The sequence below is a fragment of the Nycticebus coucang genome, chromosome 10, assembly GCF_027406575.1.
Source record: "Nycticebus coucang isolate mNycCou1 chromosome 10, mNycCou1.pri, whole genome shotgun sequence".
NCBI classification, from domain to species: Eukaryota; Metazoa; Chordata; class Mammalia; order Primates; family Lorisidae; genus Nycticebus; species Nycticebus coucang.
The window spans coordinates 84189680-84217301 of NC_069789.1; the positions used below are offsets into that span (position 1 = coordinate 84189680).

General features: G+C 45.6%; 1 protein-coding gene across 1 annotated transcript in view; it reads left to right on the top strand.

Moving 5' to 3' along the window:
• Positions 1-27622, top strand: part of SEC16B (SEC16 homolog B, endoplasmic reticulum export factor) — a 49764-nt gene that overhangs the window by 21080 nt on the left and 1062 nt on the right. The window contains 16 exon segments of the mRNA XM_053604861.1: positions 3512-3609; positions 5543-5624; positions 10979-11096; positions 12616-12727; positions 14380-14485; positions 16781-16921; positions 18005-18118; positions 18940-19015; positions 20675-20980; positions 21886-21953; positions 24576-24728; positions 24920-25018; positions 25350-25458; positions 25568-25644; positions 26605-26703; positions 27584-27620. Of these exon segments, the coding sequence (XP_053460836.1) occupies positions 3512-3609; positions 5543-5624; positions 10979-11096; positions 12616-12727; positions 14380-14485; positions 16781-16921; positions 18005-18118; positions 18940-19015; positions 20675-20980; positions 21886-21953; positions 24576-24728; positions 24920-25018; positions 25350-25458; positions 25568-25644; positions 26605-26703; positions 27584-27620 (1795 nt within the window).

Consider the following 27622-nt stretch of genomic DNA (forward strand, 5'->3'; position numbering starts at 1 on the left):
GTCTATACTAGAGTTCAGCCCAGTCCCCAGTTTGTCACTACAGGGTGCTGACAGGGTGATGGAGACTCTTCTGCGGGCTTGATTGCTCAGGGATTCGAAGTGTAGTCTTTGTCCCTGACACCCAGATTCTATGTAGATTTTCCTTTGCTCCTGACCTCCTTGGTTCCTAGAGTCCCATGCTGTCTCACTGTGCCCTTGCAATGATATATCTGGATGGGACAATCCAATAAGAGGTGGCTGGAGTCCCATCGCCCCAATCACAGAGAGTGGCTGATGAGGAGATGTCTAATCTGCTATCGTGGAGCTGACCTCTTTTAAATTTATTTTTAATTTTTTCCCATTTTTTTTTATTTGTATATATTAATACAAGTGCAGTTTTTTCACACTCATCAAACTTTATTTAAAAAACTAGAGGGCTGTGAATGTTTTTATTACATGGATACACAGGTTACACTGATTTATTGCATCGAGGTGAAGTTAGGGCCTTCAGTGCATAAATCACTGAAGCAACACACATTATAACCAACCAAGCAACCTCTCATCATCCACCTTAAATTTATTTTTTCACTATATACTGGGGACTTGTAATTTCACCAGTGATTCATTTATTCAACAAACTTTTATTAGCAGCTATTACTTTTAAGACATTGAACCCAGTGGGGGATACAGAGATAAATCAGCAATGAACTCTTCCCTTAAGAAAGATAAATAATGACCATGACAACAATAGCAACAAAAGCAAAGATTTTGAGAATACTTTCTACTTGCCAGGCACTTGCTTACATGTATTATCTTATATGTCTTCACAGAAACCTTGTAAATTAGGTTCTCCTTGTTTTATGTATTTACATAAAGGGATAAAGATGAGTAAAGTTAGCAAGGGGATAGAGCCTGGAGTTTAGATGTAGGCAGTGTGATACCTGGGTTGGAGCTTCTAACCACCCACCATACCACCTTTCATAGCTTGACCCAAAGGTAAGTAAGAGATAGATGGATACTGCACGAGCTGGGAATCATTTGCAAGGATAAGGTTATAAAAATACATCAAAACATTTATTCATATTGGACTGGGCTTTTATTTCGGGCGCTGTGTGAAAGTGACCAAATCCCTGATATTCAAAGTTTGATATCCTTGGTATAAATTCTCAATTTCTTCAGTTATTCTTAAGTTATTCCTCAGTTAAAAAGATTATTAAATAGCTAAAACATCCAAAAGGACTAACTCTTGCCTTTTTTTTTTTTTTTTTTGTCGAGGCAGAGTTCTACCCTATGCCCTGAGCAGAGGGCAGTGGCGTCGGAGCTCACCGCAGCCTCGGACTCCGGCTGTGGGCATCCTGCTGCCTCAGCCTCCGGGGCCGCTGGGATTACAGGCGCTCGCCGCTGCGCCCGGCTGGGTTTTTCCATTTTTTTAATGAGTTGGGGTCTCACTCTCGCTCAGACAAGCCTCGAACTCCTGAGCTCAAGCAATCCTCCCGCCTCAGCCTCCCACAGTGTTGGGATTACAGGCGTGAGCCACCGCGCCCGGCCAAAAGGACTAACTCTTAATGTCATTGTTTTATTTGCATTCTATGTATGGCTGAATTCCCTAAATCTGCTTAAATTTGCATTCTCTTTCTTCCAATAAGATTACATGGGGGAGGCGTTGGGAAGGTTTAAGAACTTTCCTTTTTTCTTTTCTTTTTACTTTTTTTTTTGAGTGTTGTGGCATCAGCCTAGCTCACAGCAACCTCAAAGTCTTGTGTCCAAGCAATCCTCTTGCCTCACTGTCCTGAGTAACTGGGACTATAGGCACCCACCACCATGCATGGCTATTTTTTTCTATTTTTAGTAGAGATGGGGTCTCACTCTTGTTCAGGCTGGTCTCAAACTCCTGAGCTCAAGTGATCCTCCCCAACTCAGCCTTACCAGACTGCTAGGATTATAGGTGTGAGCCACCATGCACAGCCAAGAACTTTTTAATTGGAAGTGGAATTACCTCATTAGTGACTCTCCATCCAAAAATTGCACTATTTTAATATAATTATTAATATTGACTCAATATCTCATAAATAATGCCCCAAATGGAATGAAATGGTGAATATGTATGTATGTTTTAAAATTTGAACTCTAGGCTCAGTGACCATAGCTCAGTGGTTAGGGTGCTGGTCTCATACACTGGGGCTGGTGGGCTCGAATCCAGCCTGGGCCTGCTGAATAACAATGACAACTACAACAACAAAAATATAGCCAGGCATCGTGGTGGGTGCCTGTAGTGCTAGCTACTTGGGAGGCTGAGGCAAGAGAATCACCTGAGCTCAAGTGTTTGCGGTTGCTGTGATCTGTGACACCACGGCACTCTACCGAGGATGACATAGTGAGACTCTGTCTCAATAAAATAAAATAAAATAAAAATAAAATTTGAACTCTAAGTGCTTCCCCTAATTAAGGTGTCATTAATTCAGCATATGAAAGTGTTTGATAGTTAACAATTAGTTATAGTGTTAGGTGGGGTAGGCTGTCACATATAGTGGTATAAATATAATAGCAGTTTAGTTCTCTGCATGTAAGAGTACTGAACAGGTGAACAGATCAGGGGAGCAGCCCTCCTCCAAGTAATCAGTGAGGTTCAGGATGTCAGAGGGTCTGCTATCTTCAACTTGTAGATCCTGAAGTTTCCCAGGTGTCATCTCCATTTCAGGCAACCAGATGGAAAAACACACAAGAACTGGGTGTGTGTAATTTTATGGGCTAAACCTGGAGGCAGCACACAGTACTTTCACTTCCATCTGATCTGATTGCCTAGAACTTAGCCATATCCAGGCACAAGGGAGGTAGGAAAATGTCATTCAGCTTTTTGCCCAGGAAGAAGAGCATGAATTTTGGCAAGCAATTGGCAGTCTCTGCCACAAGTTCAAAAAACCATTGTTCCTTTAATACGCCCCCACGAGTACCACTTTGCTACTTATACGGGGTGTTCCAAAAGTCCTCATACGTGGGAAGATGGTAACAGTGGGTATCTTGTAGTGTATTCTCCAAGAGTAGCAGAGAAGACTTTTTGTGTGTGTAGAAAGAGGTGGCCAACACGCCTACACGGGGGCAGTGTTTTGTAAATATTGGTTAAAATTTTATACTGAATATGTTGTAAATAAAGGCACATTTGACAACAATTTCCCATTTCCCCTGTGTACGGCAACTTTTAGGACACTGTGTCTTTTGTGACTTAATCCTTGGGGTGAGGTGCTTCTGCCATTGTTGGTGCTCAGGTTCATTCAGATGTTTGGTAACTTTCGCTAATGATGTAAGGCTAACTGGCAACCATGTTGGAAGGGAAGCTACTGGGACAGCATCATGAATTTTGATAAAGTGAAGGCTGGAGAAGGAGACAACCTAGAAAAAAGTATGGTGCCATTTCCTTGCTATTCCTGTTTCCTGGCTATTCTACTTTCCTGTTCATATGTAAGGCCCAAAGAGTTTTCTGGGAGCCCAGCCTCTCCTGCTTAGAATATAGCAGTGCCTATGTTTTGGTTTTCAGGAAGCCTTGGAGTGGGCCATGAAGAACCACCTGTGGGGTCATGCTTTGTTCCTATCCAGCAAGATGGACCCAAGGACCTACAGCTGGGTCATGAGTGGGTGAGTTGGGACTTAACAAAGCAGATTGATGGAGCAGTGAGGGCTCCTCACCACAGGTGGGGGGTGAAGGTGGGAGGAAACTCAAGATGCACCAAAAGGCCACACTCTCCAAACATCCTTCCAAATCCTCTTTTCTGAGCTGGAGATAGCATTTCTCTTTTCCATATTCTTATAACCTAGACACAGATACAGTCTTTCTACCTACTAAGTTGAAGAAAATTTCCTAGGGCCAGAGTTTGCAAAAGTTAAGTATATTTCTAAACTGCGGTCATCTGCTCTCTTTGGGAGGGGCTATTCTAGGTGGTTCCAACAGTGAGGGAGTAAATGATCACTTCAGTTTACCGACAGAGCCTTAGAACCGAGGGTTTTGATGTAAGTCATTGCCTGCTGCTTAGTTTTGCAGTGTGGAGGTCTGGGGGTAGCAGGACTGTGAGCCATGCCAGGAAAAGGAGTAATAGAATTGGGAGTTAGATCCAGCAGTCTACATCTACGGCAGCAGAGGCTGTTGAGACTGAAGGTTAGACATCATGCCAGCACACTGTGATCTGGGTGCCAGGGTGGACAAGGAAGGATGTCCAGGCCAGGGTGCATAGCCAGGCATTTGGAATAGAGGAGATGAAATAGTAAAAAAGGATCGGGATGAAATCGAGGCAGTGGGTACAGGGGTGCTGGATGGAGAAGGGTTTCTGAATGAGTCCTTCAGGCTCCAGCCAGCTTCCATGGGTTGCCAGGGCCAAACCTGCGATAGGTGGGGTGGGAGACCCTCCTGCAAGGAGTGGGCTTGGGTCAGACAGTGTGAAGGATGTTCCCTACAAGTGTTTATCATCTGGTGTTGGCTAAAGCTGTGATGCTACCCTCTCAGCCTAATGTGATCTAATCCTGTTGGGCAGAGCTTGGATTAGAAAGAAGCAGGACATTTCCTCTTGAAGTTTGGTCTGTGGGCCTAATGGCTGTCACCTACCTGGGTGTTTATTCTTGATGATGGCTTCAGTCATGTCTCTCTACTAATCTAGCCCCCAGTCTTCCCAGGGAGTAGTGAAGCTGCTGCACATTTCATTATGCTCAGGGACCGGGGAGGGTGGAACACTGACATTGGGGTATGATAAGTGCGCTGAGCTCCTGTGGCACGGGTGTTATTAAATAAAAGATGGTGCTCTGAGGAATGATTTTCCTTTGGGGTTTGAAGTCGAATCTCCCACAACCCCACGTTGTAGCATACATCTCTGCTGTAGATTTTTGCCTTGGGCCATTGATTTTTGATGGGGCCCAGTGAATTGTAAAAAATATCTCTTACTGAGTATGCTTAAATCTCAAATCAGCTGTAGAGCTTATTATATCCTTGTTAAGCATTTCCCATGGCTTGTCGTCAGCAGGATCATTTCTGGTCCCTCTTCCACGCCTCTTTGGTTACTGAAAATGGCTATTTAGTGCTTGTGAGTAGAAGTACTACATGCTTGTGATGAGCTAGAAAAACAGCACCGAGGTCTGTGGGCTTGGCATAGAGGAGGGCTATGGGGCATGGGGTAAGAGTGGCTGTTGGGGAAGTGGCTAGCAGAAGAGCTTCTAGCTAAACTGCTGTGGCCCTCCAGGGACCTTGAGATGGCAGTGGGTTGCTCAGTGATAGAACAAGGCCTACAGAAATAGTTATTCCTGAATTAGGTCATGATTGCTGGGATGCAGAAAGTACACCCCAAGATCTACCCGGGGAGTGTGACAGAATGAAGGACCTGCCAATCTCCCCCAGAAGGAGGCTATGATAGAGATTCAGCAGAAAGCAAAGAGATGCTGGTGTTCCTGAAGAAGGTGCCAAAATCAAACAGAAATATTCAAGGCTCTGGGACTCTTTGGCTACTGAAAATGGCTATTTAGTGCTTGTGAGTAGAAGTAGAGGCTCCCTAGGTGTGGTCCCCACTGATTGTCCCTCTCTCTGCAGCTTCACCAGCACACTGGCACTCAACGACCCCCTGCTGACCCTCTTCCAGCTCATGTCCGGGAGGATTCCACAAGCAGCCACGGTACCCTTGGGATGGGATTCCTTTAACATGCGGCCATCCTAAGTTTTTGAGGTGGGGGGAGTGGGAGCTTCTCAGGAAGGCATCAAGGGCCTTCAGGATGAGGCATGATGATGATACTGGTCTGTTAATCACCTACCACACACCTGGCCCTGCGTTAGGTGCTTTGATGTGTATTATTTTGTTTAACGCATGGAAGTAGAAATCATTATGTTTTGCAGATGTGGAAATTGAGGTGCAAAGGTATAAAATGACTTGAGGTTCAACATAGTGTGTAGTAGGGTCAAGATAGCCCCAATTCTGTGTGGTCCTCCCTACAACATCACTGCTGCCTGCTGCCTGCTGCGCTGTCGACAGCTTGAGCACCTGCCCTGCTCTCCAGGCTCCCCCAGCAGAGCTGCCCCTCTCCCTCTGAAGAAAGCCTTTTGCTACTGCACATTGGTGCTTCCAAGTTGGACAACCTGGATTTTATATCTTCTAGAGCTGAATGTGTCTGAGGAGAAGTTTGGGGCCAGCTAGATACTTTTCTCATTAGGATGGACTTGATTTTTTTTGTTCCAAAGTATTCATTCTTATATTTGGAGTCTAGTAGCTTTACAGGTTGTAACTTGGTGTTGAGTGTCTGGGTCAGTTTTTTTTAGGGCATATATGACATGCCATTTTAATATGTACATTCATATCTTGGAGTTCAGGGAAATTTTCTTAAGTTATATCTTTCAATATTTGTTTTGTTCCATTATTATGGTTTTCTTTTCAAAAATTCCGTGTATACAGAGGGTGCCAAAAATGTATACACATTTAAAAAATTATTTTCTTTTCTTTTCTTTTTTAAATTTCAAATTAATATAAGGGTAGAAACATTTAGGTTATAATGTTTACATTTGTTAGGTAAAATCCCTCTTGTAGTTGTGTCCTGCACCCAGGAGGTGTGCCATATACCCTTACATTGTGCCCATTAGGTGGGAAGACACTAATCCCTCTTTCTCTTCCCCCTCTCCCCCCTCCCCCTCTGTTGTCCCTCTCCCCAACTTGAATTGAACTGAGTTTTTCTTTTGTGGGGGCATGTGTTAGTTCATCTACTGTCTTCATATTAGTATTGAGTACCTTGGATACTTGCTTTTCTGTTCTTGATATTTTACTAAGAAGAGTGTGTTTCAGCTCCATCTAGGTTAATATGAAAGGTGCAAAGTCTCCATCTTTCTTTATGACTGAATAGTATTCCATGGCATACATACACCACAGTTTCTTAATCCATTCCTGGGTTGATGGGACTTAGGTTGTTTCCACATCTTGGTGATTGTAAATTGAGCTGTGATAAACAATCTAGTGCAAATGTCCTTATGATAAAATGATTTTTTTTCTTCTGGGTAGATGCCTAGTAATGGGATTGTGGGATCAAATGAAAGGTCTAATTTGAGTTCTTTGTGGGTTCTGCATACCTCTTTCCAAAGAGGCTGCATTAGTTTGCAGTCCTTCTGTAAAACTAGTGTACTAGTTAGTGTAAAAGTAGTCTCAGTGTAAAAGTGTTCAAAAATGTATATACATTTTAAGAAAGGAAAAAACTGTATTAAAATTGTAATGCTCAGTGTATACCAATAATGTTTGTTATCTTGAATATTGTGTCTTCTATGTCTTGTAATTGCAGAAGTCAAACGTGTCTTGAATATTACAATTTTAATACAGTTCTCTTCCTTTCTTAAATTGTGTATACATTTTTTTGGTACCCACTGTATATATGAAACATGTATGAATTATATAATAATTTCTCTCTCTCTCTTTTCTTTTTCCCTTTCTTTCTCTCCCTTCCTTCCTTCTCCACCTCTCTCTAACTCTTTCTTTCTTTCTCTGTGTCTTACTGTGTCCTCTCTCACCAGTGTCTCTTGCTTTGTGCTGTGTCCCTTTCTCTCTTTATTGCAGCAGTTCTCAACCTGTGGGTCGCGACCCCTTTGGACTATATTAAAGGGTTGCAGCATTAGGAAGGTTGAGAACCACTGCTTTATTGCCTTGATTCCCTCCCCCCTCACACCACTTCTCTCCGAGCTCTGTAGGTCTCTACCTGGAGTCCATCATCTTGTCCTTGAGCTTTTATACTCAAATGTATACTCTAATTCATAGAAGGCATTGTTTCACTATTTTACTTAAATTCATGATGAAATATTTGTTGACAATTTTGCATTTGTTTTGTGGTAGTATCTTCATGGTGAATGTTCTTTCTGGCCTCTATTTATTTTTCATGTTATTTTCTTCTCCCTTCCTTTCCCTTCCTTTCCCTTCCCTTCCCTTCTCTTCCCTTCCCTTCCCTTCCCTTCCCTCCCCTCCCCTCCCCTCCCCTCTCCTCCCCTCTCCTCCCCTCTCTCTTTCTCTCTTTCTTTCTTTCATTGAGGATTAATTGAGGGCCCAGAGGACCAGGTTACACTAATTGCACTTGTTAGGTAAAGCCCTCTTATAATTGTGTCCCACTTCCAATAAGTATGTCACACACCATGACCCCCTACCCCTTCCTTTCTTCCCTCTCTCCACTCCCCCTTTCCCCACCCCCCACCGTGTACTTACTAGGTCATCAATTGCCCTCATATCAGAATTGACTACATTGGATTCTTGCTTCTCCATTCTTGTGATGCTTTACTAAGAAGAATGTGTTTCAACTCCATCCAGGTTAATACAAAAGATGTAAAGTCTCCATCTTGTTTAGTGGCTGAATAGTATTCCGTGGTATACTTATACCACGGCTTGTTAGGTTTGCAGAGATTCTGTGCTTATTCCTTGATATGTAATTTAAAGGAGTTGAATCTATCCTGGACCTAATGTAATGTTATTTACATTAGGTTTGTGCTGGGCAGGGATGAGGGCCCTATTCTAGGCCATCTGGCGTTTTCCGCATGACCTAGAAATTTCCATGTGTAGACTGTGCTATTCCAGCCAATGGAGACAGCTGGGGGATCCCCTCTGTTTCCTGCCCTCTCTCTGTCTCCTCCCGAATGAACCTCTGCTCAGTCTCCATCACTTTTGGCAGCCTTTTCTCCAATCCTGAGGCTTGGAGATTTTAAAATTTCTTTTTAGTTTTACTTATTATGAGTACATGGTAGTTGTATATATCTGTGGGGCACATGTGTTTTTGATGAATGCAAGGTTTAATGAAAATGGACTTTATACTTTTGCTTTTTTGTCCTTCTTATTTCTTGGGGATAATTCCAATAAAAGAAAAGAGAAATGATGGCTTTCATGCCCCATCATCAAATCAACTGGTTATTTTGTAACACAGAGTGTGCCTCACAATTCAGCTGACCATCCTGTGCTCTGCAGCAAAATTGCACCATGTCACAAAGCACTAAGTTCAGGAAAGGATAAAATTAGCTACAGTCCATTGGGTCTTATTGCAGTGAGAAAGTCAGCTAAATTTCCCCTACTCTTAAAAGCTGAAGAGTCAGAGGTAATGTGCCAGAGTGGCACTTGATCTTAGAGTTTGGGCATTTCCTAGCACCCTCGCATCTAGATTAGACGGGACTTCAGTTAGGCGAATGGAATATGGAAAAGCGTGGCAACTGGACAACACAGACACGGGTTCCATACACATTTCACCTGGACTCTGCTCCTTACTAATGTGTAAGCTTAGCTTTGTTACTTAATCTCACAGAACCTCAGTTTTTCATCTTTTTGGGGATTTGGTGCTTAATGAATAGAGTGATTCTGAAAATTAAGGGAGAGAGGATATCTGAACGTACCAACCATCATGCCTGGCCCATTGAAATTAGTTAATTAATGTTTATGTTCTCTCCCCCTTTCCCACTGTAGATGTACTTTATGGTGATTTTTTTTTTTTTTTTAGGTCACCCAGGGAGGAGATAGAATAGCGACTTTAACATTTTTGTGTTTTTTTGTTTGTTTGTTTTGAAGCAAAGGCTTTTCTTCTTTAGATTTCTTCTTTTAGAATCTTTAGATTCAACTAGAAGGGGCCTGGCTTACAAGCTAAAATGGGGGTAAATAATGGCATCTAGCACATGGGATCAGTGGTAGGAGAAATTATGGCTCATGGTCCAAATGTGATGAATGAGACCTGCTTTTATTATCCTGATTTACCACAATCCTCGTTTACACTGCATTGCCCGGACGATCAAGGAATAAGTCTAAAATGGAGTTGGATAAAGTATCTTTTATTCCTTGGAATAATTACAAAGTCCAAATAATTGTGAATAGTTTGACTTCCACATCTTAGTTATTATTGTCAATCTCCTGCTCTACCCATCTGTGTAACAAACTGGGGGTTGGATTGGTCTGCAAATTACTTCTCTCCTCCGTAAGCTTCCAACTGTGTGTGAGTTCACACTTTCACGTAATTTACAAAATGCAAACCAAGTGTGAAGCACTATGCTATGTGCTTTACGTAACCATCCTATTTTATTACCAACAATAACCCTGTTAGGTAGAAATTATGATCTCCATTTTCGGGATAAGGAAACAAAGGTTCAAAGATACTAGGAAACTTGCTCAAGGTAATGCAGCTAGTAAGGTGCAGGATTCAAGTTGAATCCAGGGCCTGTGTTGTTTCTATGAAATTATATTATTTCTTTCTTGATATTTCCTGCCCTAAAATCTCCTTTATTTAGAAGGGTGTCCCAATGGCAAGCCTGTAGGGACAGCAACAGTGTGGGCCTTTGTCCCATTTCCACGCCTCCATTTACTCTCTGCTGCCCCCTGTTGGAGTTCTGCTGCCTCTGCAATGCCTGAGGGATGGGGCATAGTCCTTGGCTGGGAAGATGAATGGGGATTGAGTCCTGGATGGCCCAGTTGGCTTGATTTTCTCATTCCTGAAGTGGCAGTAGGAGCTGGACTTCATACAGTTGTTATTATGAAGATTAAATAAGAGGATATGTGTGAAAGAACTTTGTAAAAACAGAAAACATTAGTTATTTGGTAAGTCATAAAGCAGGCCTATGTTCCCCTGACTTGTGTGACAGGCTATGTCCTCCCCTCCTTGTCAGCTAAGGATATTTGATCTTCTGTCTGCCACTGACACATCAAAGTTTTTCTGAGTTTTGTCTTTAACTACTTGGGGTGTGGATACTGGGAAGAAATTTGAAAATTCATAAGTGACCAATAATGTCATTTTATTTATATCCCATTATCCCTATGTGTGAATATATCTATATATATCTGTCTATGTGTCTACCTGCCTATCTTTCTGTGAGTTTTGCTTTATTTAAAAAGAAAACTCTAAATTAGTGAATGGCAGTATTGCAAGCAGTATCGAGAGCATTCCCTGAACTCCAAAACAGGAAATGACAACAATCTTATTTACCTACCTTCTGGCCAGTCCTAAATGACCGTGTGCATTTGCATTATTTTCTGCTGTTTTTCAGTGCTGTGGGGACAAGCAGTGGGGAGATTGGAGGCCTCACTTGGCTGTGATTCTGTCGAATCCGGCTGGGGATGCAGAACTGTACCAGCGTGCGATTGTCACCATGGGAGACACCCTGGGTAAGCAGATACTGACACTGTCCCCTCCTCTCGTCTAGAGTATTCCAGGCCAGCTGTAAACATCTTGTCCTCAGATTCTGTGCAGGTTCAGAGTCTATGCCCCAGGCTTTTTCCTGGAGCCTCCGTGTTTTGGAGAAACTCCAGGGAAAGTCACGTCCTTCTTGCCTGTTTCCCAGAATTTCTGGTACAAGCTAATTCAGGCCAGGCCCTTGATGCATTGTGTTCTGCTGCTATAGGAGTCTCCCTTCAGCAGCTGACTTTATACCCCTGGGTGAGGTTCCCTTGTAGTTGGAGTTAACACAGGATTCATCTTGCCTATTATTGACAGTAGCCCCTCAGTGACCAGTCAATGAGAAAGGAAATTCTGTTTTGGCCTGAATTGCCCTGGGTAACTCTGTAGTCTTTACTTTCATCATTTCTCTGTGAATGTGGTCTTATAAACACTAGGGGCTGTTGAATGTTCCAGATTAGTGGAACATTCGTGTTCTCAAATTTGGCAAAGGGGTAGAACATATAGAAATCATGGTGCTCTTGGGGAGCTTTGTGAAATGTTGCTTTGTTAAACTTAAAATAGCTATGCGTGGGGTTGTGCCAAATCAGATGGAGGTCATACAGCAGCCTGGATAAAAGGGAGCTGGTGTTTGTTGAGCCCCTCTTGGTGCCAGGCATTATGCTAGGCAGAATACTAACTTGAATTAATTCAATTTTGAGACAACCGTAAATGTATGGGAGAACATTTAAAACTGGGAACAATTTGAGCACTAGGAAAAGTCTGCTATTGTATGACTTTAGCAGGGGAAGCAGTGATGCCCTGGGAAGCCAAATTTAAGAATTGCTGGTCCCAGTGGTCTGTTTCACTTATCACCCTCAGGAAGGACTAAATTAATGTTTAGAGAATTCCTAATCAAAAATCTACTTAGGGAGGCCAGGTGTGGTGGCTTGCCCCTGTGATCCTAGCACTCTGGGAGGCCGAGGTGGGTAGATTGCCTGAGCTTAGGAGTTCAAGAACAGCCTGAGCAAGAAAGAGACCCCATCTCTACTAAAAATAGAAAAACTAGCTGGGCACCATGACAGGTGCCTCAGATGGTAGGCTCAGCTATTTGGGAGGCTGATGCAAGGGGATTGCGTTAGCCCAGGAGTTTGAGGTTGCTGTGAGTAATGACAATGACACGGGACTCTATTGAGGGTGACAGAGTAAGACTTTGTCTCAAAAAAAAATTGAAATGAAAAGAAAAAAATAATAAAATAAAAAACCCACTTAGAGGAACATGAAATAGTGTTCCTCTATTGGCTAGGAACACTATTTTGGCTAAAGAGAAATGTAATGTTGGAGGCCAAAAATACTGGTGGGACAGAGTGGGGCTTGGGGTCTGTGACTCATGCTCTGGGAAGTTCATTCCTTTATGCCCATGATCCTTCTCCCCTCCGACCCTGGGACGACTCCTCTACCTCTCCTGTCACGGTGCCTACCAGGTGTGCCGTGACTGGCTCTGATTCTGTTCCTGCTCTTCCCCTGCAGCTGGGAGAGGGCTCGTGCAGGCAGCTCACTTCTGCTACCTCATGGCTCACCTGCCCTTCAGCTACTACTCTGTGAAGACAGACCATCTGGCCTTGCTGGGCAGCAGCCACAAGTAGGTGACCTGGAGAAAGGAAATGGGAAGGATGTTTCCCACAGGATTGCTTTAGTCCTAGCTGGGTTTTGTGGATCCATTTTTCATTTTCTTGTGTCAGTTTCAGGCCTTAGGTGGGACTGTTTTCTGTGCAGGTCTGGGCAAGGAGATGCCCAGTGGACGCTATTTGATCACATGGTGGGGTGGGGGCTTCAGGCCCCGGGTCCTTCCTGCTCTAGGCAGTGCTGAACTGTGCCTTTGGGTTGTAGTGTGCTGCTGTGGCCACTGGGTGGCACCTTGGCTCCACAACCAGATTGTCTCTGGAAAAAGTTGTAAGAGTCAGGGTGTGCAACCTTGCATCAGGTTCCCCTGGCCTGTTCTGAAAGCCTAGTGGGGGCAAAATTGGAAAGTGGAAGAAGCTTATGTTTTGTCCCTGTCTCGGGCCCTGGCACCCCCACAATAATTTAGTACACAAGCCACTGGTTCCTTGTTCTCTGTTGTCTTTTCATACAGAAAGACCTCAATAAACCCTCACAGAAGAATAATGGACAGGCCAGTTTGCTCCCTAGTGGTCCTCCCTGTTCTGGGTCTCCCTATCCCCTCTCCTGATAATCGTGAAGATTTACTAAATTCTTTTTATCTGTCATTTTCTTTGCCCTATTTCCTTTAACTGTTAACAAATTTACCCTGTGAAGGCTATATATTTTTAATTTTCATGAATAAGAGGAAAACCAGTGCACAGAGAGGTTGAATAACTTGTCTAATATAATATAGCTGGTGTGTGGTTGAGTTGGATCCTGAATCCAGGCATTCAGGCTGCAAAGCTATGCCTTTAACTCTTGCCCCAAACTGCCTACATTGTAACAACACATCCATTTCAGAGACTACCCTGTCAAGCCCTGGTCCCTGAGAGCACACAGTTAGCTTATTAAAGACGCCCTTCTGTGCCCAATAATAAGTATATCTGGGTGCACATACAGTTATTCTCCTATCTTTGTGTTTCATGAGGAAATTTTTGGAGATAAAGCCCTAACCCCAAGGAATACACTGCTGACTGTGGTTTCAAATACCATGGCAAGTCACTGAAGGGACAGATTTCAGGACAGGTGGGATCTTCTTCCTCGCTGGCAGAATAAATCATCATTCAGATTCCTGGCTCAGAGTTACTCCTCATCCTCTGGCACAACCTCTTGTCCCACGGAGTCCCGGGGAGTATCACATGGGCTCTTCTTTTATGTGGCTTTGCACACAATAGGGGTGCCTTTCAGAGGTGCATGCCAGGCACGGGCAAGAAAGCTAGCGCTCAGCATGTGAGAGGCAGACCCAGTGCTCCTTGGAGCAGCTTGCCCTAAGCTACTACCCTCTGGTGAGAAGGTGGAACCCCCGCCCCCCCACAATGTTTCCTGCAGCCTCTGTCTCCCAGCATCTATGGTGCAGCGTTCTCTTCTGTTCCTTTCCCAGCCTCCAGGAGGCAGAGGGAGGGGAGGCAAAACATTTACCCTGGAGGCCCCAAGTCTCTTTCCTCTTTTGAAGCTGCCTCAGGGATCAGGATGGAAACTCTCCCATGAAAGGAGGCAGCTGGTGTTTAGCCATCTACTAGGATTTGAATCTTGTGTCTCCCCTGCTCCCACCCACACACCTCAATCTCTTTTATTGTTATTCCCTGGTTTTAGTCAAGAGTTTTTGAAATTTGCAACAACTGAGGCTATCCAGAGGACGGAAATCTTCGAGTACTGTCAGATGCTGGGCCGCCCCAAATCCTTCATTCCTTCTTTCCAGGTAACTGAACTCTGATGAGGCAGCCACCGTCACTGTACCAGATAGCTGTGAGCAACGGGGTTTGCTATTTGTTACATAGCATCTGGGGCTAAGTCATCTACTGAATTTTTCCTCATTAATTTGAGCATTGGAAAGGTTTAGGATTTCTTTTCATTTCCCTGAAAGTTCTGAATTTTGTAATATGAAAGCGAAACTTTGCAGAGACCTTCTGCTGGAGGCTCCCTGGTCATTCCTGACATGTGAAAGTCGTGTCTGCAGTCCTGTGCCCTGCACCTCCCTCCCAGGGCCAGCACCCTCTGCTCTCCTCTTTTCCGCCCTCCTCCTTACCCTCCGCAGCCACCTCCTCTTTCTGAGGCTCCTTCTCAGGTCTCTTGTGGACTTTTATGGCCTTCTACCTCCGGAAATCCCTCCTGCTCTGTCCCTGGCCCACACCTTTCTTTTTTTCCTCTCAGGGCTTCAGCTGGGCAGGCAGCCCCCATCCCTATCCTCTCTTCTGAGCTTCTCTACTTGATGATGTCCCATTGTCACCTGAAATTCATAAAGCCTGCTGCTACCTTGTATCATCCTCCTGTTATGTGCCCCCAGATCCAGCATTATTGCTTTGTTCATAGAGGTTCCCCTCACCACTCTTAACTTGTGTGACTAAAGTGGTGGCCCTCGGTGGTGTCAGCTGTAACGAAGGGGTGATAGAGGTGCCTTGTGATGGAGCTGACATGAGATCGACTGGGCTGGTCTTGGTAAGGCCCTAGAAGAGTGACATGGAGCACCTACTCTCAGTGTAGACGTCATGGCAGTCATGGCGCTGGCCCCCAGCTGGACTGCAGGGCCCCCGCTGACATTTAACTCACGCGGCCCTGTGCCTCCTTTCACGGGCAGGCACCTGTCTTCCTGCCTGCGTTATCTTCTCTAGACATAGACCTTTTCTGCTGATTCTTTCCACCTCCGTCAGTGCAGGGTACTGAGAGTATACACAGAATCAATAACACACACACACACACACACACACGCAGCAGAAACAGACGAAACCTTGACAATGGATGACTGCAGTATACCCGAACGACACATGTAGTGTCTTCTCTTCTTTAAGGGTTTTGTCAAAGACTCACCTTTTCAAGCCAAGCCTTACCTTATCAGCTCCTCTTTGAACTTTCTCTCCTGGCTCTTTGATCTCTTTTTCTTTCCCTTTTTTCCATCTCCCCTGTCAGTGATTTCGGCACAGCTTTGGGCTGGCAGTAATGAGATGAACCAGCTTTATCAGCCATGTTCTGCATGCCCGGCATTGTGCTAGCATGCTTCTTGTGATTTATTTCTAATCCCATGAGGTAGGCACGATTACCCCCCTTTTATGAAAAAGGAAACAAAAGCTGGGAGGGCTTGTATGTTATCAGTGCACATCTCCGGCATACCGTTTGTGCCGAGTGCTTTAGGTGGATTATCTCACTCAACCTTCACAACAACCAAGAAGGTAGTTACCATGAGTATTCCTGGACTGTAGAGAGGAAACTGAGGCACAGAGTGATGGGGGAACGAGCCGATGTTTCACACGAATAGGGAGCTGGGATTTGAACTTGGGCCTGTCTGATACCAAAGTCCTCATGTTTGCTCTGTCACTCTTGCTTCTGTGAAAGTGTACCTGTCTTTGTCAGCACTCTCCATTGCAGTGTTTTTCAACTATTTTATCTCACAGCACACTATGGTTAAATTCCTGTAATTAAATCAGACCTGTAGTTAAATTTCCACAGCACACTTAAATTATGTTGATAAAAAAAAAAGAGTAAAAAGAAGAATATATTTATTGTGCTTTGAACTTCTTTGGAAAAAAATTTAATTAATGATTTTAAAAATGTTTGTGGCACACCTAAGATCCTCTCACGGCACCCCAGTATGCCATGGCACACTGGTTGAAAATCACTGTCTCATTGACTTTAAGCACCTTGAGCTGGGGTCTGTTTTGGCTTCTCTTAATATCCCCATAGTGCCTGTCCCTGTGCCCCTCAAGTCCTGGGTTACCTACTAAGTAAATACTCCAGGCATTTTCTATGGTGACTAGGGCCCAGGAAGCCTGAACTGATGTGACTCCAATCGTTTTCTCTGTAATGCAGGAATTGCAGGCTGGATTTGGAACTGTGCCCATGCACAGATAAAATACTCCAAACGGCACAAGGCTTTTGATAGTTGGACGTCAGAGTTAGCGGAAGCTGGCAGTCAGCTGACTTCCAAGAAGCCTTATCTATATTTCTCTCGTTTCCTATGCCTGCCTGGGTGGACTAGTTTCTGGCCCTGTTCTCTCCACAGGTGTATAAGCTCCTTTATGCTTCCCGTCTGGCAGATTACGGCCTCGTGTCCCAGGCCTTGCATTACTGCGAAGCCATTGGCGTGGCTGTCTTGGGCCAGGGAGAGAGCAGTCACCCTGTGCTATTAGTGGAACTCATCAAGGTGAGCCTCTCAAAGGGTCCTCTGCAGTCGTTTTATCTTCAATATTCAGAGAAAACCATTGTAGAGCGGCTTACACCCACATTTCATCTTTTTGGAACATGCTGTAAAACTGGAGCCCATGGCCATCTTTGACCATGTCTGCATGCCCAGGTCTGATAAGCAGAGGCTGCTCCAGGCGGGTTGGGGTGGGATCTGGGGACGACTCAAGAAATCCATTCTGGCATCTGCTTTTCTGCTACAGTAAACCTGCATGCTACAGTGAACCACTTTATTATAAAAGCCGGGTTTAGAAAATACATTTTAGTGATTAAATGATAAGGAAATGATCCTTATTAAAATGCTTTGGAATGCATGGAATATTTTTGTGGGATACATTTAAAATAGAAAACAAAAACTTATCAACCTTTGGTTCCTGGGGAATTAAACAACAACAAGCAAAAAGTTGTTTATTAATTGAAGAAAAATCCATAAGCTAGAGCAGGCTGATTTTTGTTTTGCTTTAGAGGGGACCCAAGTGCTGGATTCTGTAACCTGAAAAAGCTTGTGGTGATGAACCCCCAAACCCCAAAACTTCACCGAGAGTTTGATGGTTGCAGGGAGCTCAGCAATCCAAAATGGATGATTAGGAAAGTTTGGGGACTTAATCATGGAATAAAGCTTTGAAACACAAGGTACCATCAATGTTGCCCGGACTCTCAGGCCCATCCCAGACTTCTGGAATCAGAGTTAGCATTTTAATAAGGTCCTGGGTGATTTCTACATACACCAAGTCTGCAATATGGCAGCTTTGCAGAGAAGTGAAGCTTTGTAACTGTTTTGTCTTTGTATTTTATTTAGTGTCCAACCCCACGGTGGGTTTATTGTTTATTCATCTTGCAGTTTTGTGAAGATATCTGTTGAATGTACTATTTCTCAGTTACTCTTTGTAACCTAATTTTCAAGGGAGTTAAGAAGCTTTCTTTTTCCTTTCCTCTTATTGTCTCTCCCCCATTTCTTTTATTTCTCTGTCCATCTCTTGTCTTTCTCTCTCTTCTTTCCCCTGCCTTATTTTATGCCTCGGGCCTGTCTGGAAACCTGGCACAGTTAGCAGAGAAACTGAAGCTGTCAGATCCTCTGGTTTTAGAAAGGCGTCGTGGAGACAGAGACGGGGAGCCAGACTGGCTCGTGCAACTTCGGAAGCTGCATGAGGGGCTGCGGGTGAGTGGGGCTGGAGCCAGGGTGCCAGCGGGGTGGACCTTTTAATTCCCTCTTCCTTCCCCTCAACACAGAACGAGTGTGCTGACATTAGCGAGTCCCTGGCCCCCATGCATTGTCATGATCTCTCCCATCAACCAAGAGCCACCCTCTGTGTCCTGGGAAAGGGGGGACTCTGAGCTTCCCCACTGCGGCTTATCTCCTGTGTGAAGGCAGTGTCCTTGCTCGCAGGTGCCACAGTGGGGCGCCCTTCCCAATCACTCTCGCCACCCTTCCCTCAGATCCCAGAGAATATGTTTTATGACCTTCAAAGCTTCCCTGTCTCCGTTAGGAACAATGGATCACAGAGGGCCTGTGTCACTTTCATGTAATGTAGGGCAATTGCTTAAAAGACTTCTGGGCCTTTCCTTTTTGTTCTGACAATTGCAAAAGCTGCTGGTTGTAATTGGAATAGTAATTGAAACGAACGGGCCTCCACCACTTTCCTTCTTCCATTCTGCTCTGAAGAAAAGACAAAAGTGGACTTTTTATAGCACACACAGCCTTTACTCCCTCCATCTGCTGCACATGCTGAGGCCTGCAGTTTCGTTCCTTCCACTGCCCCTTCCTCTGGGGGTGGGGGACGGATGGCCCTGGCCTCTGGGCAGCTCTCAGGCTCTGAGTGGAGCTGGGAGACCGTGGTAACCCCAGCCCATAAGCATTCAGCTGAGGTTCCCTCGTCACTCCTGCTGGAAGTTTCTTTCTGCCTTGACTTTTGAACACTTTATTCTCAGTTCTTGTTTTTCTTTGTGTTGCTTGAAAGAATTTTACTTTATTTTCAACAGCAAAAACCATCAGGAGACATTGCGGATCCTCATTCTGCTCATTCAGATTTTTCAAGAGCTGGAGGAACCACAACAGGTACTCAGATTAGACTACATATACGACTAGCTGATGCTCAGGCTCTGATTATATGAGATAAAATAATTGATAAAAACACTGGCTGTTGCCTTCCCAGAGTGCCTTCTGGGTCTGTGTAAATCTGCTCCATAGTCTAGGCACCTCTCACCTGGCTCCTGCCAGCCTCCTGTGCCCCTGACACTTCCAAATTCCTGCAGCACGAGTGCTTCTGCCTCACAGCTCGGGGCTTAAATTCCTGGATGTTTATATGGTGCTTTGTATTGGTAACTAATAGTTTCATCTGTGTTAATACTGTCTCCTCAGGTGGATTACTTTTTTGAGTCTAGAGGTTGTGGTTTATCTGTATCTTATGTTAGTGTGGGGGACATTAGAAGCTCTTGAGGTTTTTCTTTTTTTTGAGATAGAGTTTTGCTCTGTCACCCTGGATAGAGTGCTGTGCAGTCATAGCTCACAGCAACTTCACACTTTTGGGCGTGGGCACTCCTCTTGCCTCAGCCTCCCAAGTAGCTGGGGCTATGGGTATGTCCTGGCTAGTGTTTTTCTATTTTTAGTAGAGTTAGAGTCTCACTCTTGGTCAGGCTGGTCTTGAACTGCTAAGCTCAGGTGATTTACCTGCCTTGGCCTCCCAGAGTGCTAGGATTACAGGCATGAGCCACTGTGCCTGGCCAGAAGGTCTTGAGTTTTGAGCTATCAACTGCCATGTAACTGTGACCTAGATGTGTCCCAAAGTGTTTCCATGGCATCCCTGCTTCCCCTCAGGATCCTCTCAGCGGCAGGCTGGCAGGCAGCATGATACGTGTCCCGTTAACTCCATGCTTTGCCTGAGTTACCCCCGTGGTAGGGTCAGGGAAAGCTCTTATCTCTTCCCTTCCAGACATTTCATGGCCCTTTGAACTTCTTCAGGATGGAGGGACAGGGCTTGGTTTCTGTCTCTGCTCTGCAGCAGGATCTGTTCAGGTGAAGGAGTGGAGAGGAGCCAGGTTGGGGTCTGTGGGTGGCAGCCTCCTCACTGCCCCGTGTCCTGGTGCCTGATGGAGCGTGCCAGCTGCCCACACCCATCCTGTGATCTGGGGCCAATCACATGTCCACATCTTAGTTTATCTTCCAGAGCACATGTGCTCTGATTTTTTAAAAAGCAAAGCCTGGTGCGGAGGAGTGGCTGACAACTATAGTCCCAGCTACTTGGGAGGCTGGGGTGGGAATTCTAGTTGAGCCTAGGAGTTCAAGGCCAGCCTGGGCAACATAGCAGGATGCTATCGCTAAAGTAAAATAAAATAAAATAAAAAGTGAAACCATCATTTCTATAGTCTAATTTTGGTTCTTAACTGGAGGCTTTCTAAGTTTAAAATACTCAAGTCCATTAAAAACTCCTTAAAGGATAAAGAGTTAATCCCCAAATAAAGAGATGTAGAGTTATATGGGATGATAATTTCGGTTTTCTGACCCAGAAGGCTCAGAGGTCACATGGGGAGTGAGGGAATAATTCTGTAAACAGACAGTCACTCTGTGTTTTATTTCCTCCCATCGTGGAAGCTGTATCATGCAGCCTGTCCTGTGTCTACTTTCCAAGGAGGCATAAGCAGGAAAGTTTCTGGCATGATCCATCTGCAGATGCCACATTTCGGGTCTCACTCCTTTCTCTTTGCCCTGTGTCCTTAGGAAATACTTTCTACCAGGATCTTTCTGGACCTCGGGACTACTCAGAAGGCCTTGGGCAGCACTCAGCCCTGTGGCCAACCCCTGAGCACAACTGCCCAACCCAGCCTGGACCACAACAGCCCTTTCTCCTCCAGCCGGGCACCTATCCAGCAGAAGCGGGTGCAGGGCAGATGCAGACCGGGACACCGGTGCCTCTTTACTCAGTTCCCGAGACCCACCTACCAGGGACTGGTGGTGGCGTGGCAGTGACAGGGGCTCCTGGAGGAACGGTCTGGGAGGAAATGCTGCAGACACACCCAGCCCCTGGTAGGACCTGGCAGCTAGGTTGGCTGTAGAGTGTGGGCAGGGAGCGAACAGGGGAGGGAGGTGTAGGGGTTGGAGCTGGTAAAGGTGTGAGTGTGGGGTGTGACATTGCCCAGGGCCTACTGTGCCAGTGTTTTGCATGCATCCCAGGGAAATTGCTCTCTTCCAGTCCAGTCTACTGCTCCACTGGGATGGTGGATAAACAACAGACACAATTGGGATGTCATGGTTTCTTGGGTAGAGACCGCAGGGTAGAGAAATGAAGAAAGTGCTACCTGCAACTCACATGCATTGTCACCTGGGCCAAGTCTTCTTTCTGCAGTCGTCCTGCAGCCTAGAGCTTACTGTCAGCAGACACCCGAGTTTCTGTCCTGGCCCTAAGTTTCTTCAGGATAAGAACCTGCTGCCACTGGGCCACATGTGGCCTTCTGGATCCTTGAATAAGGCCTTTTGACTGAATCCAAAGTTTACAGAACAAATCCTTTTATTAAAAGGGAGCAGCAGAGAAAGACGAAGCTTTTTCTGCCTTCTTTGGTACTTAAAAAAGAACAATCTTGAAATCAGAAGGCTGTCGGTTCCCTATCCCCAAGTCCCATATACGGTAGAGACTGAAACGGAGGGAAGTTCTCGGGGCCTCTGTGCTCTGGCTCTGGGTTGCTCTGATCGCCAGGATTCCTAAGGAATGACCTTGGGAAAAGAGGGTGGGCGGCCCAGCATATCCTGGGGTGGCTGGGGCTGAGAGGAGCTGCACATGTTGACTTTGCCTTTACCGTGAACTGCTGGGGTGATGGGCTCTGAGCTTCTGCTATAGTCTAGGAAGCCTACCGTGTCCCCCATTACCCTTCTTCACGACAGGTGGAAAAAGCACAACTTCCAATTACTATTCTTGTTTGCGTTTTTTGCTGCAGGAGAGAACACAGTGTCTCAAGAAACCTTCCAGGATCCTGAGGGTCAAAAGGTCATTTCCAAACCCCAGGTGAGAGGACAAAGCCTCTGAGTCAAAGCAGCCGATGCCCACTCTAATGCCTCGGGCGGCCGATGCCCACTCTGATGCTACTGGCATTTGCCAGCCGCCCTGGCTTCTCCCCCACGTGGCAGCTGCTCTCTCCTCCACAGTGTACCTTGTTTCTTTCTACACCGACTCCTGGGTTTTGGGCAGGAAGTTATATTCTTGTTCATGCTCCATCCTGCCAAACTGCATGCCTGGGGGACAGGGAGCAGCAGCCCCAGGTTCGGTTTTGGCCAAGCAGACATCTGATGGCCTCTTCTCACTGCTGCTCCAAATGCTTGCCACACCCTGCCCCATCATGGAAGACTCATTATTTATCTCTTTATTTTAACTTACATCTGGCTTTATTTCAAAGAAAAATCTATGCTGGATGTGACAGTAGCTGCTTGTGTCTGTTCTTCTCAGCTGGGCTGGAAGGTCCTGGCAGTGACCAGGTCTCATTAGCTGTTCTATCTGGTTGCTCATTGAAGGTGCCTTTCCCTCAACCATGAGCAGTGATGGTCCCTGGCTTCAGATGTTCCCCAGACCTCCTGGTTGGAGGGTTACATCACAGAACTTTTTCATGTAAAAACAGGGCTGTGGGTCTTAAAAAACTTCTATATTTTACTGTTTTTTTTTCTGATTAAAAATTAGTACTTGTTATAAACAAATTTAAAAATAAAATATTATATAAAGAATCAAACATCACCAGCAGTCAAATATTTCAGTTCTTCCCTTCTAATGTTTTTAACACTTGCATATATGTACATGCATATGTGTACATATATATACCCAATACATATTTTAAAATGGTTAAGAACATACATATGTGAAACTTTATTTCCTATTTGTTATTTAACACTGTATAGTGAGACTTTTTGACATTTATAAATGTGATTTTTAACATTGGTATGACAAGATCCGTTATATGAAAGTACTACCATTCATTCACTTATTTGTTGACAAGTATTTGCTGAGCTCATACAACGTGATGGGCAGTGTTCCAGGGGCTGGGCCACATCTGTGGGCCAGACACAGCCCTGCCTAGTGGGGCTCAGAGCTAGTGGAGGTGACTAAAAGTAAGTCGCTGTACCTGTGAGGCCTCTTACTGTAGGGGGTGGTCAAGGAAGGCAGCTGTGAGGAGGCCTGTGAGCGGAGATCAGGATGGAGTTTAGAAATGAACCAGGACAATATCCAGGAGACAAGTGTTCAGTTACAGGGGACTGCAAGAACACCGAGAGGGCTCACTTGGTGTGATTCGAGCAGAGCACGGGGAAGCCTGTGCCGAGAAAGTGAGGAGCAGTAGGAAGAGGTTAAGAAACAAGGTCAGAGGGGTGGTAGAGGCACGGTGACAGATGACAGAAGGCTCCAAGGCTGTGGGAAGGAGTTTGTGCTTGACTTGGTCATTCCCACAACGTTGAGGATTTTGAATGTGTTGCTTTCCATATTCTCCCTCTCCCACTTCCTTAATTTTCTTCACTCATATGTGACCCATGCAGGGATGGGCATCCTTGTTTGTAAGCCCTTGTCTAGGACTTGAATATTCGGTTCGGAGAAACTCCTAGAAGGAAAGCCAGACTGCCTAGGTTTGAACCCTTGCTCTGTCGTTTACTAGCTGTGTGACCGTAGGCAAGTTGCTTAACTTTTCCATGCCTTAGTATTTTCATATGCAAAATGAGATGATAATATCAGTGCCCAACTCATGGGACTGTTGTAAAGATAAATCGAATCATTGTACAGAAAGCATTTAGATCACTGCCTGGCACATAGTGAATACTATACTCATTTGAATAAAAACATAAAGCTTTTTCTATGATTTGCCAAAGTGTTCCCCAAAGTTTGTACCAATTATGACTTATACTTAATATGGGATACATATAATAGGCAAAATCAGAGACAGAAAGGAGGATGGAGGGGACCAGGGGCTGAGGGGAAGGGAAATGGGGGCATTAGTGTGTAATGGGTGTGGAGTCCATTGGCCAAGACGAAAAAGTTCTGGAGATTGGATAGTGATAATGGTTGTTCAGCATTGTGAACATCCTTAATGCCACTGGATTATACACTTAAAATGGTTACAACGGTAAACACCATGCTATGTATATTTTGACACAATAAAAAAGTTAATAGAAAGGGGGATGGGTATATCTTAACCCTTTCTGGTGCACGTGTTCACAGCGGATCTGGAGGAAGTATGTTAGGAAACGAACTCTAAGATGAGTTAGGCTTGGTGTTTGCTGCAGTCTCTGTTTTGGGGCTTTTGTGGGTCTGTGTGGGGTGTTCTCTGTTTCTCTTCCTTTCCAGCAGTAGCATCCCATAACCCCTGCTCCAGGCCTTGGCATAGTTCCAGAAACTTTGTGTTTCTGGAGAGAGATGACAGCAGACCAAACTTCCTAAGACCAGGGTAACGTGGGTTTGGGCTCTTACCTTATCCTGAGACCTTCAGCAAGTCATTTTTCACAGCTACGCTTTACTTCCTCATCAGTAAAATATGATCTCCTGGAACTGTCCCACTGATTTATCGAACGGGTCAGGTGCAGGAGCATATATAAATGTGTTTTGTAACCTGTCAAGGGCTATACAAATGTTAGTCCTTCTTTTCTTTAATTCCAGGCACCACTGGCTTCCAGAGCACGAGCAATTTCTGAGAGTTCCACCATTTCAGTCAAGGAGGATGAGGAGGAGTCCTCCGATGAAGCTGATAAAAACCTTTCCCAAAATGTTGCACAGAGAGAAAAGCCAGGAGATGGGAAGGAGAACACGAAGGTGGAGGGACTTGACTTCTCCTGTCCTCCCACCCCTGCCATCCCTTCCTCGGTGGAGGAGCAGAGCTGGAGTCTGGACTCTGGCTATCCCTCCTCCACCCCCACCAACTGTCCCTGCTGATGGAGATATACCATCTCCATCAGCAGGGACAGGCCAGCCTACAGGCCATAAAATCCCTCTTCCTCTTCCAGAGCTCAGGCTTTGGCTGGTTCAGCTGGTTTCGATCAAAGCCCACCAACAATGTGTCCACCTCTGGAGATGAAGACTCATCCGACAGTCCCGACTCCGAGGTAACCCTTGTGGGAGGCACAAGGAAGTGCCTCTCCTATGGGCCTGTCAGAGGAAACTGCCCAGCTCCTTGAAGTACATGTGCAGGCATCTGCCTCGACCCAAGCCCAAGTGAAACAGAGGTTTCATGGTGGAAGATGGTGGGAAAAAAATTGGTCCTGTGAGGGCAAAGGCCGATTATGAAAGACATTAAGAAGTTAGGATGAAGACTTTTAAACTTGTGAGGGCCAGCAACGGGGAGCTAGCCTGGATTACTGAGCAGGAGTACAAGCAGGTCAGTATGAACTTGTCAGCCACCAATGTCACCAATGCTGCCTTTTTTTATCCAAAAAGGAGAACCCCAGAGCATCTTCTCCCCGCCAGGCTAGCCTGGGCCTCTCGTGGACACCTGCACACGAGTCCCCCTCACTGCCAGGTGCTGGCGCCTTTCATGGGGGCACAGGTACTGCCAGCCTCACGTCCTCCCACACTCCCAAGGGTCGGGGCGCCTTCTGGGAGCAGGGACTCCTCTGTCCTGAGCAGAGAAAACAGCTCTGACTGTTGCTTTCCAGGTGGGGCTGAAGGTGAGGAATCTGCCACTGGGGGAGCAGCTGCAGGCATTGAGGTGGGAGGTTCATCGCAGCCTGAGGTGAGTGGCCCTGGGCTGGAGCCCCGGCCCCAGTAGCTGCCTGTGTGTGTGAGGTTCGAACTCCCGGTGGGCTGGAGGAGCCGCCCTGTGTGGGGCTGTCTTGCAGAGAGTTCAGAGAAAGCGCCTGCCTCAGTTTGCTCAGGCAGCTGTTACAGATGCCGCAGATCGGAAAGCTTAAACAACAGAATTCATTTTCTTGGAGTTCAGGGGGCTGGAAGTCTGCAGGCAAGGTGTCGGCAGGGAGGTTTCTCCTTTCTCTCCGTGGCTCGTAAATGGCTCTCTCTTCCCTGTGTCTTCACATGGGCTTCCCGCTGAGTGTGTGCGTGTTCACATTTTTCCTCTTAGAGGGATATCAGTCGTGTCGTATTAGGGCCTACAGCAGGTCCTCGATTTATCTTAATGACCTCTTTAAAGACCCTTTCTCCAGAGACAGTCACATTCTGAGGTGCTGGCTGCTAGGGCTTCAGCCTGTGAAGCACGGTTTAGTTCGTAACAGCTTCCTTTGGTGAAGTCTGGGGAGCTGCCTCTTTCCCTGTCCCCGAGGGAGCCAGTGCTCCCCAGAGGCCTTGCCAAGGGCTGTGATACATTCTTGATGAGCTGTCGACATCAGTATGGTTTTCATGCTTCTTGCTAGGAAAACATTTTCATTTCTTGAAGCCTGGTTAGAGGTCTGTTACAGTATTTTAGGCCTCCAGACTGTGTATCATTTTTTATGACAATATTAGTAAAATTTATTGTGGCTTTTCCTTTTTGCCAGTATTGCCACTCCAGACCCAGGTGGTATGTCCACCTGCACCATGGTTTTTCTTTTTTTTTTTTTTGCCTGCAATTACCTGAGTTCTATCAAGAAACCCTTTCCTTGTACTTCTCTTCACTAAAGATGATGTTCAGGGATGCTGTCCACATTCTGGGACCTGGGAAACGGGCACTGATTGGATTTCCTGTTCTTTTCCATTGCAGGATGTTTCCTCTGACCTCTACTCCAGCCCTGGTGTTCTGCTTCCTCCACCTTCCTTGAAGGGGGCTGTTCCTCTTTACAACCCATCTCAGGTCGCTCAGGTAAGGAAGCCCTCAGAAGGAGGGCTTAGGAGCACAGGTTTGGGATTGAAGTGACCTAGATTTATAATCCTAGGTTACCACTCATCCATGTGAGTTCATGAGCAATGTATTTAACCTAAGTCTCAGTTGCTGCATCTGTAAAATAGGGCCAGTAGTAGCTACCTCACAGATACGTATGTGAAAGGCCTGCTACCCAGAAAGTGCTCCATAAATGTAGCTACGATTAATATTGCTCTTGACCTCTAATAGGACTTTACATGCAAAGGACACAGTTGGCGTTGGGGTCAGTGGTGTGGGTGTACTGTCCCTCTCTCCTGGGGATGGGGGAATCATTGCAAACTTTGAGAGAAGTTAGGCTTGTTCTGCAGTGATCTGCCTTATCTGGACTTGACTCTGCTAATGTATCATTTGGTTGTCTCTTTTTTTTTTTGTTTGAGACAGAGTCTTACTCTGTCACCCTGGATAGAGTCCCTCTGGTGTCATAGCTTACAGCAACCTCAAACTCTTGGGCTCAAGAGAATCTCTTGCCTCAGCCTCTTGAGTAACTGAGACTACAGGTGCCCACTACAATGCTTGGCTAATATTTTTGTTTTTAGTATAGAAGGGGTCTCAATCTTGCTTAGGCTGGTCTCAAAATCCACCTGCCTTGGCCTCCCAGAGTGTAGGAGTACGGACATGAGCCACTGCACCTTGCCTGGCCTCTTCTATTTACAAAATTTCTTTTCGTTATGTTTTGGAGGTAAAGGTAGATAATTAGAAAAAAATCTCAGGAAGTGTTCTAGACAGAGGCTCAGCGTGCCTCGGCACCATCCATCTGCTCAGCCTGGGAGGAGTCATGTGTGGTCTGCACACCAGTGTAATGTTTCTTCCTCTCTTCCAGATGCCCATGGCCACTAGCCAGAATCGGCCAAATCGCCTC